At 38.6% G+C, this 17,211-nt stretch overlaps 1 protein-coding gene across 2 annotated transcripts in view; it reads left to right on the forward strand.

The window, feature by feature from the left end:
- The first annotated feature begins 507 nt into the window (after nucleotides 1–507).
- Nucleotides 508–17,211, forward strand: part of LOC145694191 (uncharacterized) — a 79,086-nt gene continuing 62,382 nt past the window's right edge. Inside the window, exons 1-2 of one of the 2 annotated variants that reach the window (XM_081770304.1) lie at nucleotides 508–663; nucleotides 11,524–11,702. In XM_081770304.1, coding sequence (XP_081626430.1) covers nucleotides 11,549–11,702 — 154 coding nt within the window. In that variant the 5' untranslated portion in view covers nucleotides 508–663; nucleotides 11,524–11,548. Of the gene's footprint in view, nucleotides 664–799; nucleotides 832–11,523; nucleotides 11,703–17,211 lie in introns of those variants that run through there. The other variant, XM_081770303.1, reaches the window with a different exon arrangement.

A 17,211-nucleotide genomic window follows, 5' to 3' on the forward strand; every position in this document is an offset into this window, starting at 1 on the left:
ACATTGATTAGCCAGGGGTCTATAATGCTATTAAGACAACATTTAGTGTTTAGGGAAAGTAATATTGAAATACTTCATGAAAGGGAATTAACTAGGACTGTGATTAAAAAGAATAAAAAGAAGAAAAATATTGTGAAAATTAGATACATAGATTTATTATTAATGAAAACTTTCATTTTCTAAGCGAACTATTCCAAAACTACCAGTAAAATGAAAAGTTACTTGATTGTTTCTGTCAAGCATCAATAGAGCAAGTAATGAAATTTTTTAAAATAAGTTCAAATCGTTTAGTAGAATATTAAGTAGAGATCATAATTTCTAAGTTAACTTTAAATCTTTCATGGTGCACTACAAGAGTAACTTCGTAGTTAAAATTATTGAAATACTACTGGCGACGAAAAGAAAAGTGTTCTCCTATCTAGCAACCTACGTCGCTGAATTTAACTATTGCAACTACCTTGTCTTGGAAAGCATGAGAAGTTTGCTGGTGTTCTGCTATTTTAAACATGACGTAATATGTAACAACCAATAGAAGACTTCATTTCAGCTGATACCTGAGCCTGCGTAGTATTTGCCGTAATTTCCAGTTTTCTAGGTGCATGACAGGTACTAGATCACGATAGCCTTTCGGTGGAGTTCGCTTGCGTCATTTAAAGAGAACAGGTAAGAAGGAATATGGGGTTCTTCATGTTAATTCTTAACTTTTAAATATTGATGTTAATTATGTAGTCTCTAAGTTAATTTTAATCTCTAGTAGGTTAAAATATTTAGTTTGGGTAAACTCAATACACACTTCAGCTGTGCATGGATAAGTATGACTGTTCTAAATGGGTATATAATTTCTATAGTGTCGCGTTATCTTAGAGAAGTTTGGACTCATTTCGTTAATATTAATCAAGTGTAATTTCTCGTGTCTGTATAAAGATACGAACTGAAGAGATTAGCTTCGTCGTGGCTACGCAGTTAGCGTACGCTTCTATGGCGTGGGATACCCAGCGGGAGCTTACGTAGTTCGGATCCCACGTTAAGCTGTAGATCCACGTCTCCTATAGCCTCGCTGCTGAAAGGGACGCTAAACCCAAAATCAAATTAAGCGAACTGAAAAGAGAATTGTGAAGTTCACCATTTAGTTTTGTTAGACAAAAAACATGTACGCTACTAGTGTACATTTTTCAAAAATGTATTATAAATTTGTCTATTCTGGAGGAAAACTAGGTGGTTTTTAAATCCAGTAGAAAGAAAGAAATTTAACTTCCATTTATTAATTTTAAACTAAATTTAACTTAGTGTATTTAGTGTGTCTTGAACATATAACCGTGAGCTTTTCCGCACATATTCTACTGACTCTCCCATTTACTTTTTCATAATTCACTTTTATTAATCAATCTCCCTAATCCGGAGGGGGGTCGTAAACCTAGATTTTTTTCTGTTGGTATGCATAAAAAAAAATTAAGCAATGTCAGTTGGTTAGTTTGGAGTTCAGCGTTCCTTTTCAGCACCGATGCTGTATGAGGTTATTGGTCTGTTTAACGTGGAATCCGAATGACTTGAGGTCCCACCGAGAATCACTCTGGATCTTAGGCGACGAAGGCACGTACGCGAACCATATAGGCACGCAGCAGTTCAAGTATATTAGTTTTGTGCACAAAGGGAATCCTAAAAATGATCCCAAGACCATGGGAGGCTCTGGCGGGGGGAACGAGGGGGACGCGTCCCCCCAATATTTTGAAGTACAAAATATTCAAGATTTTATTCTAATTTATTTACTAACGACAAAATAATATATAAATAAAATTATATTATTTGAAGGTTATAGTTAAGGAGCCGTACTTCCCATTTAGGGAAGGACGAGAAACGCCATACTTTCAGGAATTATTCATTGACTATCTAGGATGTTAAAAAGTAGGTAAAAGACTGAGTTCTTGCCCTTGTACTTAGGGTGTTTAGGTAGTGCAACAGTAAGATGTATCCTCGTGCACGGGAGATGAGAAGTAGCTGTTCTTAACTATTACCGGTAATAAAATCGTGGGCTAGGTAGTATCATTTAAATCACTTTCTTTGATGTCCCCGCCCCCAAATTTGATGCCAGACGCCAGTGCCCAAGACCAACTTGACAATGGAATTTAGAATATATGCTAAGGCACATTGTAACCGGAGTTTCTCAGCATTAATCATTAATCCTTACATATCAGAAAATAGTGACTAAATATCCCCCCCCACTCCAAAAAAGTTGATAAAATTTATAATTTGCTCATTTGCGTAATTTTACACTGTATTGTCTAAAAAGTGTATGGAATAGTCTTATTCTCACACCCTACACGACGCTATGTTACCTATTTTGCTGATAATTTGATTGGTTCCATTACTCTCCAAATTTTAAAATCGTGTAATCTCCTGGCTGAATTTGCTCTTCTGTAATAGCACCAGTTTATTCCATCCTGTTACGGGCGCGCGGTGGCTCAGTGGTAGAGCATTCACCTTCGGTGCTTGGGGTCCCTGGTTCGATCCCAGCTCGCACCGTGTGGACTTTCAGATGGACACACACCGTGTTCGTGGGTTTTCCCGTTTCCTCCCACTTGATTCATTCCACTATTTCATTCATTTCTCATCACAGTCTTCTTTAGCCTAACCGGCATAACCATGGGACGTAAAACTTAGATTTCATTTTCGATCCCGTTACACGGCAGTTATCAGCAGGAGCGTTATTTGAGGAAGGCAGGGGTAATTGCCCCTAACAAGTTCGAAAATACTTTTTAATAAATTGTATACAAATAAAGAAAAAAAGAAGGTAATAGTTAAGAACAGCTACTTCTCATCTCCCGTGCACGAGGATACATCTTACTGTTGCACTACGTAAACACCGTAAGTACAAGGGCAAGAACTCAGTCTATTACCTACTTTTTAACATCCTAGATAGTCAATGAATAATTCCTGAAAGTATGGCGTTTCTCGTCCTCCCTAAATGGGAAGTACGGCTCCTTAACTATAACCAAAAAAAATTGTCGGTGGACAATCTTGCTCCTGGTATAATGTGAAATAACTCTACTGGTTATGTCTACGAGTAGATTAACGAGGTCTATAATCGGCATCGTGCTTGCAATCTTCCCTGGCGGGGGGACAAACATTAATATTTGGGTATCCTAGAGTTGTAAAGCTTCGTGCTGTCCTATTTTAGGTCCATATACTTTAATTCATTTGCTACTTTATATATATATATATATATATATATATATATATATATATATATATATATATATATATATATATATATATATATATATATATATATAAAAAGAAATTATCTTAGAAAGTGTTTATTACGGGAGGAATTAAATTACTGGGTGCAAATTCATCTTATGAGGACTTACTTGGTATTGGTAAAATGCGTATTAGGAAGCATGGAGTTTAAAACTACTGCAGAAAACACGAACCATTATGTGCTAGTTGATTACTAACATAAAGCCACTAAACAGTACGAATGCTATTAGTCAGGACAGGAGTGCAGCAGGGAAGGGGGGCGTCAGCAACGGTCGGCATGCGCGCAAACTACTAAGTACGTCCTTTAAATAATGTTTTTCATTTCAGTTTAGAACACTCTTACCCAAGAGGTAAAATAATCACATATTAGGCCACATACACATTGTTCTTTTGAAATAAAAGTAATATTAAACTAACTTTTGTAAACTTGGTAAATTTAAGATCTAAAATAGAACAGTAACAAAATCTTTAAAATTTTTAGGAGTCCCAGTTTGTTTTACTGAAAGAGGGTCCAAATATAATTTATGCTTAATCTTAGGGAAATATAATTTTGTTTAGATGATGGAGCAGTAGTAGGATCTTAAGTTTTGTTCTTTTGGGAATGGTATGGAGAGCCTATGCCATGCTTCACTAATAAAATTGAGGGAACAGCATTTGACACAACTTAAATCTTTACGAAATATGTATTATTTCTGGGAGTCCTAATAGTAGGCATTTTATTGAAATACGCTCAAATTAGATTTTAGTTTTGGGAAGATGAGGGGAACCTATTCAATGCCTTAATTATATTTCTGTTCGTATCGTATCTGATAGAATAAGAAAGTTCTATCTTGAAGTGGGATCCCCCGAGCGGCGAGGAGCTTAATTAGGGGGTCACTTACCCTCTGATCCTACCCCACAAGTGACGATACTGTCTAAAATGTAGAAATGACTACTTGGACATGTTTTAATGTGTTTTAAAAGAAACCTCAAATTTAATTTGAATTTGAATTATCCAAGTTTACATTTAAGATAAAATGTGATTGGGGGAAGAGAAACATTGAGAAAGCCTCTAATTTATTTTAACCTTACTTTTCAAGTCAGAAAATTGTTTAAATATTCCTGAGCTCTAACCTGCAGCTCAAAACTTGGAATTTGTATTGTCAAATCCAGGAATATAAAATTCGGATAATTTTCTTTACAATCTATTATATACTGGAACCTATAACGGCCTTTCTTAGTTGGTCACTCTTTCGTAAAATCGATGTGTGTATATTTTGTAAAGTGGGCACTGTAAGTTCGGCATTTTAAGTCAACATTCTCCAACGTAAGGTTGAACATAGGATAAGGCACTCCCCATACAAAGGCTGATCAGGATGGTAAATATCCTCCTCATGGAGGGTATCTGATGCGCGATATATCTGGTGCGGGGGGGGGGGCTTCTCACTCTATGAACCTAAGGCGTGCGAGATCCGGCTTAGATTCCCAGCAGGAGCTCATATAGTTCGGATTCCATGTTAAACTCTAGTCCAAGTCTTATATAGCCTCGCTGCTAAAAAAAAAAGGCACGTCTTATATAGCCTTGCTGCTACGATGTAACTCTCACGCTCACAATTTTTTTTTTATATTGTCTCTTTAAAAATTCATATGATTAACATTGTCCACAAGACAGGCAGGCTTCTTGAAAATTAAATCTTAGCACTTTTGACCTAAGGGTTATCGACGTAGGTGAAGTAGGCTACGTTGTAATAGCAACGCTTTGCTACTTCTTGTTTTTGTATAAACTTTTCTACTCTTTTCATGAAGGGAGCCGCGGTGGCTCAGTGGTAGCGTTCACCTCTGGTGCTTGGGGTCCCGGGTACGATCCCAGCCCCCGCCAAGTGAACTTTGTGGTGGACAAACACCGTGTGCGTGGGTTTTCTCGGGGTTCTCCAGTTTCCTCCCACTTTCTTCATTCCACCATTTCATTCATTCCTCATCAGTCTCCTTTAGCCTAACCGGCATAACCGTGGGACGTAAAACTCAGATTTCATTTCATTTCATTTTTCTTTTCATGAAGTGTAACATTTCTCAGTCCCTTAAGTTGACAGTCGTTTCCATCTTTCACTTTAATACTGCAGTCTACTAATGTTCTTTTACTACATATGTAACACAACCACCGAGAAGTTTCTCACAGATAAAACATTTTTTAGCTGACATCTTGAACATAGATGATCTAATAGACCTGATTACTTATCCTTAGTTACACCTGCAATGAATGAAAAATATATTAATTTATATTTTATATAAGAAAAATCATTAAAACAAAATAGTATAGGAAAATTTTCGTTAAGGTTCTGCTACAAAGCAATGCTGAAAGAAAAATGCGTAATTTGCCACGCCTATAATATCTAAACGGTGCATCCTAGAGAAAAATTGAAGAGAACATTTCTTGTAGAGAATTTGATGTAGATTTTTTTGTAATAGCATGTTTTGCTCTAAAATGCTTTCCATGCGAGGTATTTACTAAAAACTATTTTTTGGCGCCATTTTTCCAAGATGGCGGCCAAATCCGGGGTGGTAGTGGTGCAAAATTAGTAGGTTTTACGGACACTTTTTTTTTTAAAAAAATAAATAAAATTTGTTCCAGCTTTCCACCATTTTTTCCCTTATTCGACCCTAAATAATCCTTGATTGACTGGCTTATATCTTGAATGGACGTTCTGTAGTAGATCACTGGTTCTGAAGAGAGCTATTCGGATCTGTTGTTGTATCTGAAGATGGAGGTTGAGATTGAACGGCGGGATCAGGTGGTGTAGCAGGAAGGTCCGGTCTTCCATAAGTCGGTATGATCACGTGCAGTGTTGAGGTCCCTTACACCATTCATAACTATATTTGTTCCATTAAGATTTGAGTGTTAATATAAATCGGATCTTGTGGAATTGCGAGGTCGTGAAACCAAACACGTTGTCTTTTGTCGGGATGCACTAAATCTATTTTCTTAATTATTTTCTTTGTACTTTTCGTTATTTTGAGAGCGTGCGCTATACTTGACCTCTCGCTATGAACTCGGTGTGTGTAGATCACATGGAAAATTTGTATAAATGTATAGTTTCACATCACAACATCCAACAAAATTTGTTTATTATATAGTTTCCTATATAAAAAATCCTTGGACCGGGTTTGAACCCACGCCGAAAACTATCATTATTAGCCTGTTGGGCTAGCACGCTCGGCTACGAAGGCCGATTGTCATGATCACCTGTTCGAATCCAGAAAAGAGCCCGAATGCGATTGTACGCGAGCCCAATTAAGAAATAGGAGTCTAAAATGGGAGTGAGCACGAGCCCAATTGAGAGAAATGAGACCGAGCGCGAATCTAATTGAAATTGAGCCGGAGCAGGAGTGAACACATTTGAAATTAGCAAGTAGGAGCTCAGTTGAGAGAATTGAGCCCGAGTGAGAGTACTCACGAGCTCAACTTAGATAATTGAATGAGAGTCCGAGTAGTGGACGTGGTCTCAGGTCAATGATGCAGTACCTACGTTAAACTCTCTCCTCACCTCGGCGAGGAAAATATACTTTAAAAAATTCAGTTACTCCAAAGTTCGTAGTCATCAGTTCCAAATATTGAGTTCCTTACAAGTCTAAATTAAAAATTACAGTTTTCGGGACCAAACTTTATTTTTAGCCACAATTGTATTGACAATAGCACTTCTATTCATACTTTAGCGTAAAATATTAAAAGGTCTCTCACCTATCCAACACCACAAAAAATATAAAATGAAAAGTTTCTTCAATAGACTCGAACTATTGTCTTTTGATACTAGTTTGTTCCTTGAGCCATTAGATCACAATCATTTGGCCCTTAAATATGTTGCTATTGGCGCATTTAGTAGGAACTCCATTCTGTGCCATCACTTCTAATCTTCCACGCAGCCTTCCCTTGTTTCATAGGTTCTTCTGCATGTCAATTATCTACACAATGTATATTTGTGTCTTCAACTTCTCTCTTAACGTGGTTCAGATTTTCATTGCATCTCCCCATCAAACTACAGCCTACGTAAGAGTGCGAAAGTTGATGAATACTGTAGATAACTGTCACGAGAGAAATACGAGCAAACTTATGGAACAAAGGAAAGCATGATAGAAGATTCGAAGTAAGAATAGTCCAATTGTCAGTGAAAATGACAAGTTGAGACAAAAGTTGACGTGGGCGAATGGTTAGGACAACCGAAAGCCCCGTTAAAATCTTAATATCCCACTAATTTTATCTAGTGTTTCTATCACTGCTTTAGACGGCACGAGTGCAGAATGACATTTGAAGTATAAAACACTCACTCCACAATATCTTACTCCAAAGCTGGAATTCCTTTTACATTGACAGTGTAAAAATACACGCATCACATTCGATATATGCCAAAAATTTCAGTGCAGGAAGTTGAGATGCAAAAGTAACTCGTTAGGAAATTTCCTAGACCTCTTTAGAAGTTAACTAGAACAATGTTAAGGGTGTTTCTTCGTGTCACTTGATCTAATTCTGGGATATTTTTAAGAGTAAAAAAAGTTTTAAACTATTTAGTTCTTTACTGTTTGAATTCATAACATTTTAGCGTGCTATGTTGTGCAAGCTTTTTTGTAAAGCTAGTTTAGAAACATGGTAGAATACGATGGCCCTAACCAGTGTTTTTCAGAAACAATGTTCCGGGGGGGGGGGCACACTTAATATTCCGGGGAGGCACTACTGATACTATTCTCTTTATTCTATTATAAACGTATTATTTTGGTCTGCTCCGGGGGGCAGTGCCCCTCCCCCCCAAAAAAAAACAATCTAGAAGAAACACTGGTCATAACTGCGGATTAAATTGAGTGGAATAATGTTTTTTCGCACCTGTTACCACAATCATAAGGTTAATAGTGTACATTCTTTCTGTGCATTGATCGGCTTCAATTCTCCTTATCTAGCAATCTTCAAATAACATTTACAAGATTATATTTAATATCCAATGTTTGTTTGTACTCTAGAGAATAGTGTTAATATTTGTACTTTCAAGAATAAGTCTACCTAGTAAATACTTTGTGCTAATTTTGAACTAAACTGAAATTTTTACAAAACTGTCGTTAGTATGAAGTTCTGGTTATAAAGTGCCTGCTAGGAAATGTGTCCATGACAATCGTAAAGGCAAGATTACGCACTAGGTCAGATCCCAATTTTTTTTTTTTTTTTTTTTCCTGTTTATGCCCTTCATGACAACCCTTTTTAAAACAGAGCATAAGAATTTTGAAATTCTGACAATACCATTTCTGGTGTGCGTTGAGTCACGTTTCGCCACATCTCTCATCTACGACGGTCACTACGAACGCTTTGAGATGTGAAATAACTTGTATACTTAAAATAAATTTAACACTTACATTTTCTCAAAGTATTCACCATTACACTGTACACACTTTTGCATCCTCGAAAACAACTTTTGGAAGCAGTGTTACCAGTCTTTTTCTTCAAGTGTTGAAAGTTCATTCTCGTAAGCCATTACAGCTTCTTCAGGGCTGCAAACTCTCTTCCCACGCATGCGATCTTTGATCCTAGGGAACAGAAAAAAATCACACGGGGCCAGGTCAGGGCTATACGGCGGATGAGTCATAAGTTTGACTTCCGTAGATTCTAAAAACTGAATTGTGATGTTGGTCCTGTGTGCGGACGCGTTGTCATGCTGAAGCAGGATCCCACGCTATCCAGTTCTTGGACGCCGTTCCAGAAGCTTCTGGAACACTTTTGTTAGGCAAACAGTGGTGTACCACTGAGCAGTAACAGTCCTTTGTTCTTCAAGTGGAAAAGTTGCAACATGGCAAGATTTGGAGAAAAAAGTTGCAACCATCTTCTTCCCCACACTTCGCGGTCGCTTCTTTCGTGGGTGGATTTTCGTCTGGAAAGAACCAAACTGTAGACGCGTTTACTTTCAGCTTCAAATTGATAGATCCAAGTCTCATCACCAGTAACAATGTCAGAGACGCGTCGAGAATTGCCTCCATCAAATCTTGCAAGCATTCTTCACACCATTCCACACGTATGCGCTTCTGCTGTTCAAAGTGCGAGGCATCCAACGAGATGAAACCTTCCTGAGCTGAAGATGATCATGAAGAATTTGTTACTGCTGGCGATCCAATGTTCACTTTTTTTTTTTATTATTGCTCAGACGCGCCTCTTCAGTTTCGGCACCTGAAGATTTAAACCGAAACGGGCTATCATCATTGCAATCTTCTCTTCCTTTATTTCGGGGGCCGCGGTGGCTCAGTGGTAGAGCGTTCACCTCTGGTGCTTGGGGTCCCGGGTTCGATCCCAGCCCCCGCCAAGTGAACTTTGTGGTGGACAAACACCGTGTGCGTGGGTTTTCTCGGGGTTCTCCCGTTTCCTCCCACTTTCTGCATTCCACCATTTCATTCATTACTCATCATCACCGTCTCCTTTAGCCTAACCGGCATAACCGTGGGACGTAAAACTCAAGGATTTCATTTTCTTCCTTTATTTCATCATTCATTTTTTTTTTTTAAGAGCGGGGACAATAAGGACGAGGGTTGGGTTACGAAACCACAACACATTGAACAAACAAAACAATCAAAACAAAAAATAAAATTTAAAGAAAAAAACAGCAAATCCTAACTACTATTCTCTAATGATTATTTAAGTCTTCTTTATCTAATCAAACTAATCTACTCTACATTGTCTCAAGTCGAGCTTAACATTGATCCTATCGTAAATATCATCATTCATTGCTTTTTGTCTATACTTAGCTCATCCATGTAGTATTCCCTCTTCTTTGTTTCATTTCGTTCAGGTTTTCCTTGTATGATTTGGTTTTTCACCTTTGTATATAATTTGATTCTCTCCTGTGTTTTTATTAATTTACCACATTCTCCTACAAAATCACTAAACACACACTTCACTTATCACTATTAAGCAGTGTCCACCCTGGTATTTATAATATTACACTAATACACTATCACACTCCTGTGTGTGAAACACAGTTTAACGTCTAATTCCACTACACACAAACTACACTTGTTCCGTTCATTTCGTGCATTCTTCGTTAAATCTTGTCTATCTCATGTGAGATGATTGTTTTTGATATATGTTCCTCGGTTCTTTTACGTATGTCCACGGTTCCCAATACAACGGCTTGGGGTCCAGGACCCACTCGGAGCACTTAGTGCGGGCCCTGGTCAGTTGTGTCCCACCGCCGTGTGCACCGGAACCGAAAGCGGCGTGTACGCAACAAGATCGCGGACGGTCACTGTTTTCTTTACCCGAGTTCATTTGTCTCATTTCTTACTTCTATGAGATATTATTGTGCTGTATGTTAGAATGCACGATGACCCACCACCGAAACACGAAATCCACTCCGGAGGCAATTCTCGGTCTTTGTACCAATGTTCACTGTAGATTGAATCAGGGGCGTCATTTAGGGGGGGCAGGAGGGGGCAGTTGCTTCCCCCCAAGAGTTTGAAGAATACATATACTTTAATAGATTGCCTACTAATATACTAGTACAAAACGTGAGTGTCTTATGTCGGTGGTGCTCTTGCCCCCCCCAAGCAAAGTCTGAAATGACGCCCCTGGATTGAATGTCCTTGAAAGTTCGAGGATTTTCTCAATTCATTTGTTCAACAGCGGCAATGTTTTCATCTGACACAGCTGTTGCCGGACGTCCAGCTCTCTCTTCATCTTTAAGCGATGTCCGGCCTCTTCTGAATTCACCAAACCACCGAAAGATTGTAGCACGGGAAGGAGCAAGGTCCCCAAATTCCCCCTGCAAACGGTCAAGGCTTTGTCTTGTTCAAACCACTTTTGAAATCTTAAAGGATCATTGCCCGAAAATGTTCCCTTTCGAGCTCTATTCTAGTCAGCTAAATACTGCTCACATAAACAAACAAGTGAAGGCGATAAGGCCACACCGATAAGAGTTGAAACTTGCTTCACTTCTTCGCTCTGGATACCACTCTCGAACGCAATTGTTGGAATTCAAATACTGTGCCACAACAATGCATATTTCAGAAATTTCGTAGTGACCCTCGTAATACTGATGTCAGTGTAATGCAATAATAATTATATAACTTTTTAGTTTCATTATTAAAGTACTATACTTATAGACCATTGGATGTAAATTCATATAGATTAAGACTTGATGTAAAAGTCGAACCTGACGCTCTGACAGTGTTGTAGGTTTGAACTTTATTATGAAAATAATTCTGATTCTAATTTAGATATAGTTTCATCAAATTTGAGAAACTCAATTTTTGACTCGTTGGTAGTTGGAAGATTACATCCTGCCAGAAAATGTCATTGCAAGATAAGAAACCTGGAAGGCGAAGTCTTGGTACCGGTCATAAGCTTGAGAAATCAACTACACCTGATCCACCACGGAAGTCTCACCACTGCTACAATTTAACACCCTGGAGAAAGGATGAGGATTTAGCAAACAAATATAAAGGTCAGTGAGTATACTAACATTTTGACGTTTGTCACAATAACGTTCTTCCCGCCAACCAGGGTTGTCCATATGTGATCATATTAGTGATTGATTTGGGGGAAAAGGACCAGAGTAAAATTTACCCCAGAACAATTGATAGTTTAGAAGTACATTGGTTCTGTGAAAAGGATTTAGGAATGGAGATGAGTCGGGGGCGATAGTCCATCTGCCAACAACCAATAAGAATGTAAACTTCCAGTATTGTTTGCTCATAAGCATGGGATTTATGAAAAGCTGAAATTTTGGAAACTATTCTCCTTACCGTCTAAAACACTAAGTTAAAAAAAATCTGTATTTTCATTCAAGCCATTAATGGGAAGTACCTAGTTAGCTTTAAAAAAATATCAAGATTCTGAGATTCGAGATAAGTCCACGGCCAATGAATATTGTACGGAATCGGTAGTTAAACCTGGAAATTAGGATTGCAACGGACCGCTAACTTAATCCCACTTAGGTCTAAATTCCCTGTAATAAAGGTTATTATTAAAGTCCTGCTTATTATAGTTTGATTGTATTTATTTTCTAATCATAGTTGCACATCGCCATCAAGATGTATTCTACAAATTATTCAATTTACAAACAATACGCTTTCCGAGAGGACCTTAAACTTTTACCTTGCCAATTTTTTTTTTTTTTTTAATTTTATCACGAAAATGTTAATTATAGTATCCCTTATTTGCACCAAGTCTTTCAGATTTAGATGAAATACGAACCATCGTAATATGTCCAGTGCTTTCACAGGGATCAAACTTCGGACCTCTCCATTAGAAGAGCACTCACTAGCCACAAAACCAACTGGAAGGACTTATCAGGAAAAATAGTATGCAATAGTATAACTATAGTATTCTTTCAGGTCTCTGTGAAAGTCAAAATACTTTTCAGATTTTTTTTCCCTTGCAATTTCAGTGAGCAGTCATCATGACAGAATGTAAATTATACAAATCATTCTATACTTTTTACTGCTGACTGGAACCAATTTTACTCTGAAAAATGTCCTTTATGATTGACATTGTTCAACTTGGGCAATTTTTAGTTTTACGCGCACACATGGTTAATACATGTGCTTCTTGTTCGCGTGGTCCTGGGTTGTCTTCGTTGAGAGAAGTACAAAGTTTAACATCGAGTAGTGGTTCGGATTCTACTTTAAATAGGAGTGTTCTCTCGAAGCACCTGAGCTTAAAAAAAAAAAAAGTAATATTAAGCCCAGTCAAATCAAAGCAAACCTTTCTCTTCATGCAACTTAAATATGAATCATGAGTGGTATGTACGTACATGTGTCGAAAGTATCATACGTATCCCTTATCGTACACTAAAAGTGGGGAAGTAGCACTGTACTGCATCAGACAAGCCAAATTGAACGTTCCTCGCATAATTGCGAAAAGGCTGTTACAAAAGGGAACATTGTTTCGTACAATTGCATATCAATATTAAAAGCTATATTTTTTTTGGGGGGGGGGGATAACAGAGTGCTTTTTCTAAGACTTGGAAACAAAAAAGTACTCGTTTTCTACGTGCATTTACAGAGAAGGAACTAAATGACTCACATGCCAGCCAAGCGATCAGAAGTTTCTGACCATCGATCTTCAGTAATACAGGCACATTGCGTGCACACAGCAGTATAGCTCGTTCAATTTCGGAGAGAAATGGAAGTATTGAAGCAGTATTTTCGCGTGTTTGTTCTAAGACTGACTTTAAAGTAGGCCTGCCAACTGCCGCATATGCTAGGCATTTGAGTATGTTGTGAACGAACCCACCGCCAGGCATTGGTTCCAGCAATTGCTCGGGAGATGAGCCTTTCGGCGAACCTCACAGTGGACGATTACATGTTGGATGACAAGTCCCAGAAATCAGCCATCGAGGACAGTGGTCTTTGTGATGAACTTGCAGGAAGGTTCCAGGTTTCCACTGAAACAGACTGCACCTGCATGCGATAATAGTCATACAAGTAAATGGGTACCCCACATATTGTTGGCAGCCAACAAGAAACTAGTGAGTCTGTTTGTCCTTGCTCACTCGGCAACTGAACACAAATTTTTGACCGCTTGCTCACTGGTGACGTAAAGTGGGACCTCTGATACTCCCAGCGTACCAGACATTCGTTGTTGCTACGTGACTGTTCCTCACACCTCAAGACACCCTCTGCACACACGAAACGTCATGCTCTCTGTATGGTGAATTGTTGGCAAGTGATGCATTAAGAGGTTTCTTCACCTGGTCTGGTGGACAAACGGTGCTCGTGGGTTTCCTCGGGGTTCTCCCGTTTTCTCCCACTTTCTTCATTCCACCATTTCATTACTCATCAGTCTCCTTTAACCTAACCGTCATAACCGTGGGACGTAAAACTGATTTCATTTCATTTTCTTTCCACTTGGTCAGAACATCACTTCTGCCCTATATTCTCAGCAGTTGCAAAAGGTGCACGTGCGGTGTCACGTCAGAAGGGCCCGGACAAAAGGGCGAGGACAAAAAGGCCCGAGTCAAAACGGCCCCGCGTCAAAAGGGCCCCGGTCATAAAGGCCCGAGTCAAAAGGGCCCCACGTCAAAAGGGCCCCGCGTCAAAAGGGCCCGGGTCAAAAGGGCCCCGCGTCAAAAGGGCCCCGGTCATAAGGGCCCGAGTCAAAACGGCCCCGCGTCAAAAGGGCCCCGGTCATAAAGGCCCGAGTCAAAAGGGCCCCACGTCAAAAGGGCCCCGCGTCAAAAGGGCCCGGGTCAAAAGGGCCCCGCGTCAAAAGGGCCCCGGTCATAAGGGCCCGAGTCAAAAGGGCCCCGCGTCAAAAGGGCCCCGCGTCAAAAGGGCCCCGGTCATAAAGGCCCCACGTCAAAAGGGCCCCACGTCAAAAGGGCCCCGCGTCAAAAGGGCCCCGGTCATAAGGGCCCGAGTCAAAAGGGCCCTGCGTCCAAAGATGCCGGGTCAAAAGGGTCCCCAGCAAAAGGGCGCGAGTCAAAAAGGCCCTGAGCCAAAAGGGGCCCCGAGTCAAAAGGACCCCGCGATCAAAGGGCCTTACATCAAAAAAGCCTGAGATATAGCGTGTGATGCATGAGAAATATAAAAATGCTTATTAGATTAAAAGTATTCAGTGGACACCACTTGCTTTGTGTTGAAAGAACGTACATGTGGATCTGTATACAGTGTTAGTCAAAGTTATTACGACAGCCCAGTTACGATTCATGTGAACAGAGAAAAGTGTTGCAGGTAGGTATTGATCAGTGCCGTGTCATGTTGCGGGTGAGCGGGGCAACGACCCTGGCTGCCGAAGTAAGGTGGCGCAAAATTCGGGAGTAAGAAATAAAAGGAAAGAAGGAAAGAAAGAGAAAGAGGAAAAATTACTTGGAATATTTTAGATCAATAGCAGATAGTGTTACTCGTGTTAGGAAAATCTATGTACACCCAACAACAAAAGTCTCTCCACCCTAAGTGCTCTAATTCCATAACTTGGGGTCCAGGTAATTTGCAGTTGTGAGAACGCCTGGACAGATGCAACCCAATTTACACGTAACTTTTCTCGGCACTGACAACAGTTGGTAGCACTGAATCCAGTCTTTATGCAAGTAAAATTGTGAGTAGATGACGCACGAAACATTTCTACATTCTGAGATGAACCTCTCTGGTTTAGAGCGTGTTGTCCAATGAACATCATATGTTAATCTCAATATTGTTGTGTATGTAATGTATTATTTCACTATATACTGTATATTCAAAGAAATAAAAACACTGATCACACATAAATCAGAAAATGCTTGAAAGTAGAAGAAAATATCAAATCTAGAACAACTGCTGGAAATAAGTTAGTAAATGATTGCCTTCATTGAGAGACCTTCTCCAATTCTCCTCATTCCAATATTTTTTTCTTTCTGGAGGAGAGAAAATCTTGGTTGTCGCACTGAGTATGTATTGAAATTGAAATTGAAACACTTGAAAAAGTTAGAAAATGACCAAGATTTGAACGCGGATCCGCCGAATATAAGTTCAATGGGCTAAAAACTTACCCACCTCGTCACTTCATCTTCCGCCTAAACTATTAGCTAGTTAAAAGCGTTGCATGTAAGACTATACACAAAATACCCGTACTAATGTAAGGAGGTGTTCCTTATGACTGTCACAATGACTTACTCGAGGTTTCCTTCTTTAACTCAAAAACAAGTGATATAGACCTTCGTCAATGAGGAAAATATCGCGAAGCGTTCTTCAAGATTAGGCTACCTCATTGTTTTTAACTGGTCCCGATTTATATTACTGCAATTCTTCCTCACCGTGACTTCTAATTTCTAAAGAAGAAAAGCCGGCAGACATTTTCGCATTCTTTGAATTGCATCAACACGTGTAGAAATAGTGTGTGCTATGTTTATGTAACATAGCTACTAGTTTATTTTCTTATCTTTGTATCAAGTGTGAAAGCAGAGAACTGCCATTTCAGTGACTCGGGTTCGAATCCCAGCGTGACAGTTATTTTTTCTTTATTCGAAGATATTGTTTATGTAATTGATATTGTAATTCTGTTATTATTATTATTATTATTATTATTATTTATTATTATTATTATTATTATTATTATTATTATTATTATTATTATTATTATTATTATTTTGCGTATAACTGTATGAATTTCGATGGCAACTGTCGGCGAATATTAAAAAGTCAATATGGTAGAACTATGAAATAAAGTAAAGAGATGCGCGTAATTTTATCATAAAATTATATGGCGCAACGAATTTTATCTTATCGTAAACGGTTATCGTCGAATATACACGGTTAAAGGAGCACTCTGTTGATCAAATTAATAGAAGTTGCTAGACAATTATTGACCACCGGCAGAAAAAAATACAGAGTAACTGCAAGTCGAGTACGTACTATTGTACAGGAGTATCCTCAAAGACCTTTAGAGAACTACCTTTGTGGCTTGGTTCACAATTTTAATTTGCAATCAACGCAAGCAGTTTGAGACAAATGTCAACCGTATTTGGCATTTGGAAAGTTAGGCAAAAATGATAATAAACTTATGTCCAATATAAGTTGGAAGAATTTCAAAACAGATTAAAGTAGCCAGAATTTTTCAATGTAAGTTCACATTATATATCTGCGACTTGGGACTAAAAGGGCTAATGTCAACACGAAGTAGTTTGGAGTATATATACTATTCATATTAACATTTGCTTTTCTTGCAAAAGAAAATATCCATTTATGGGCGTTAAAATTTGACGATCTCATTTTTTTTGCCAAAAAGTGACACTGGCCCTTTTAGACCCAATTTAATCGACAAGATATGAAGATTTTTCTTTGTTTGTAAGGATTCATGTTAAGTAAGTACTTTTCAAATATAATAAATGTAATATGTTTATCTCAAAAATACTTTTTGTTAGTAATGTCTTTTTTCACTCTTTTTATCTTACTGTAAGGCTTTATGCAAGATTGGTACTTCTAAAATATAATGATCATAGTGTAATGTTAATCAAAGTCAAGTTGTTCAAAAAA

Source organism: Thermobia domestica, chromosome 9, assembly GCF_964235325.1.
Source record: "Thermobia domestica chromosome 9, izTheDome1.hap1.1, whole genome shotgun sequence".
Classification (NCBI taxonomy): domain Eukaryota; kingdom Metazoa; phylum Arthropoda; class Insecta; order Zygentoma; family Lepismatidae; genus Thermobia; species Thermobia domestica.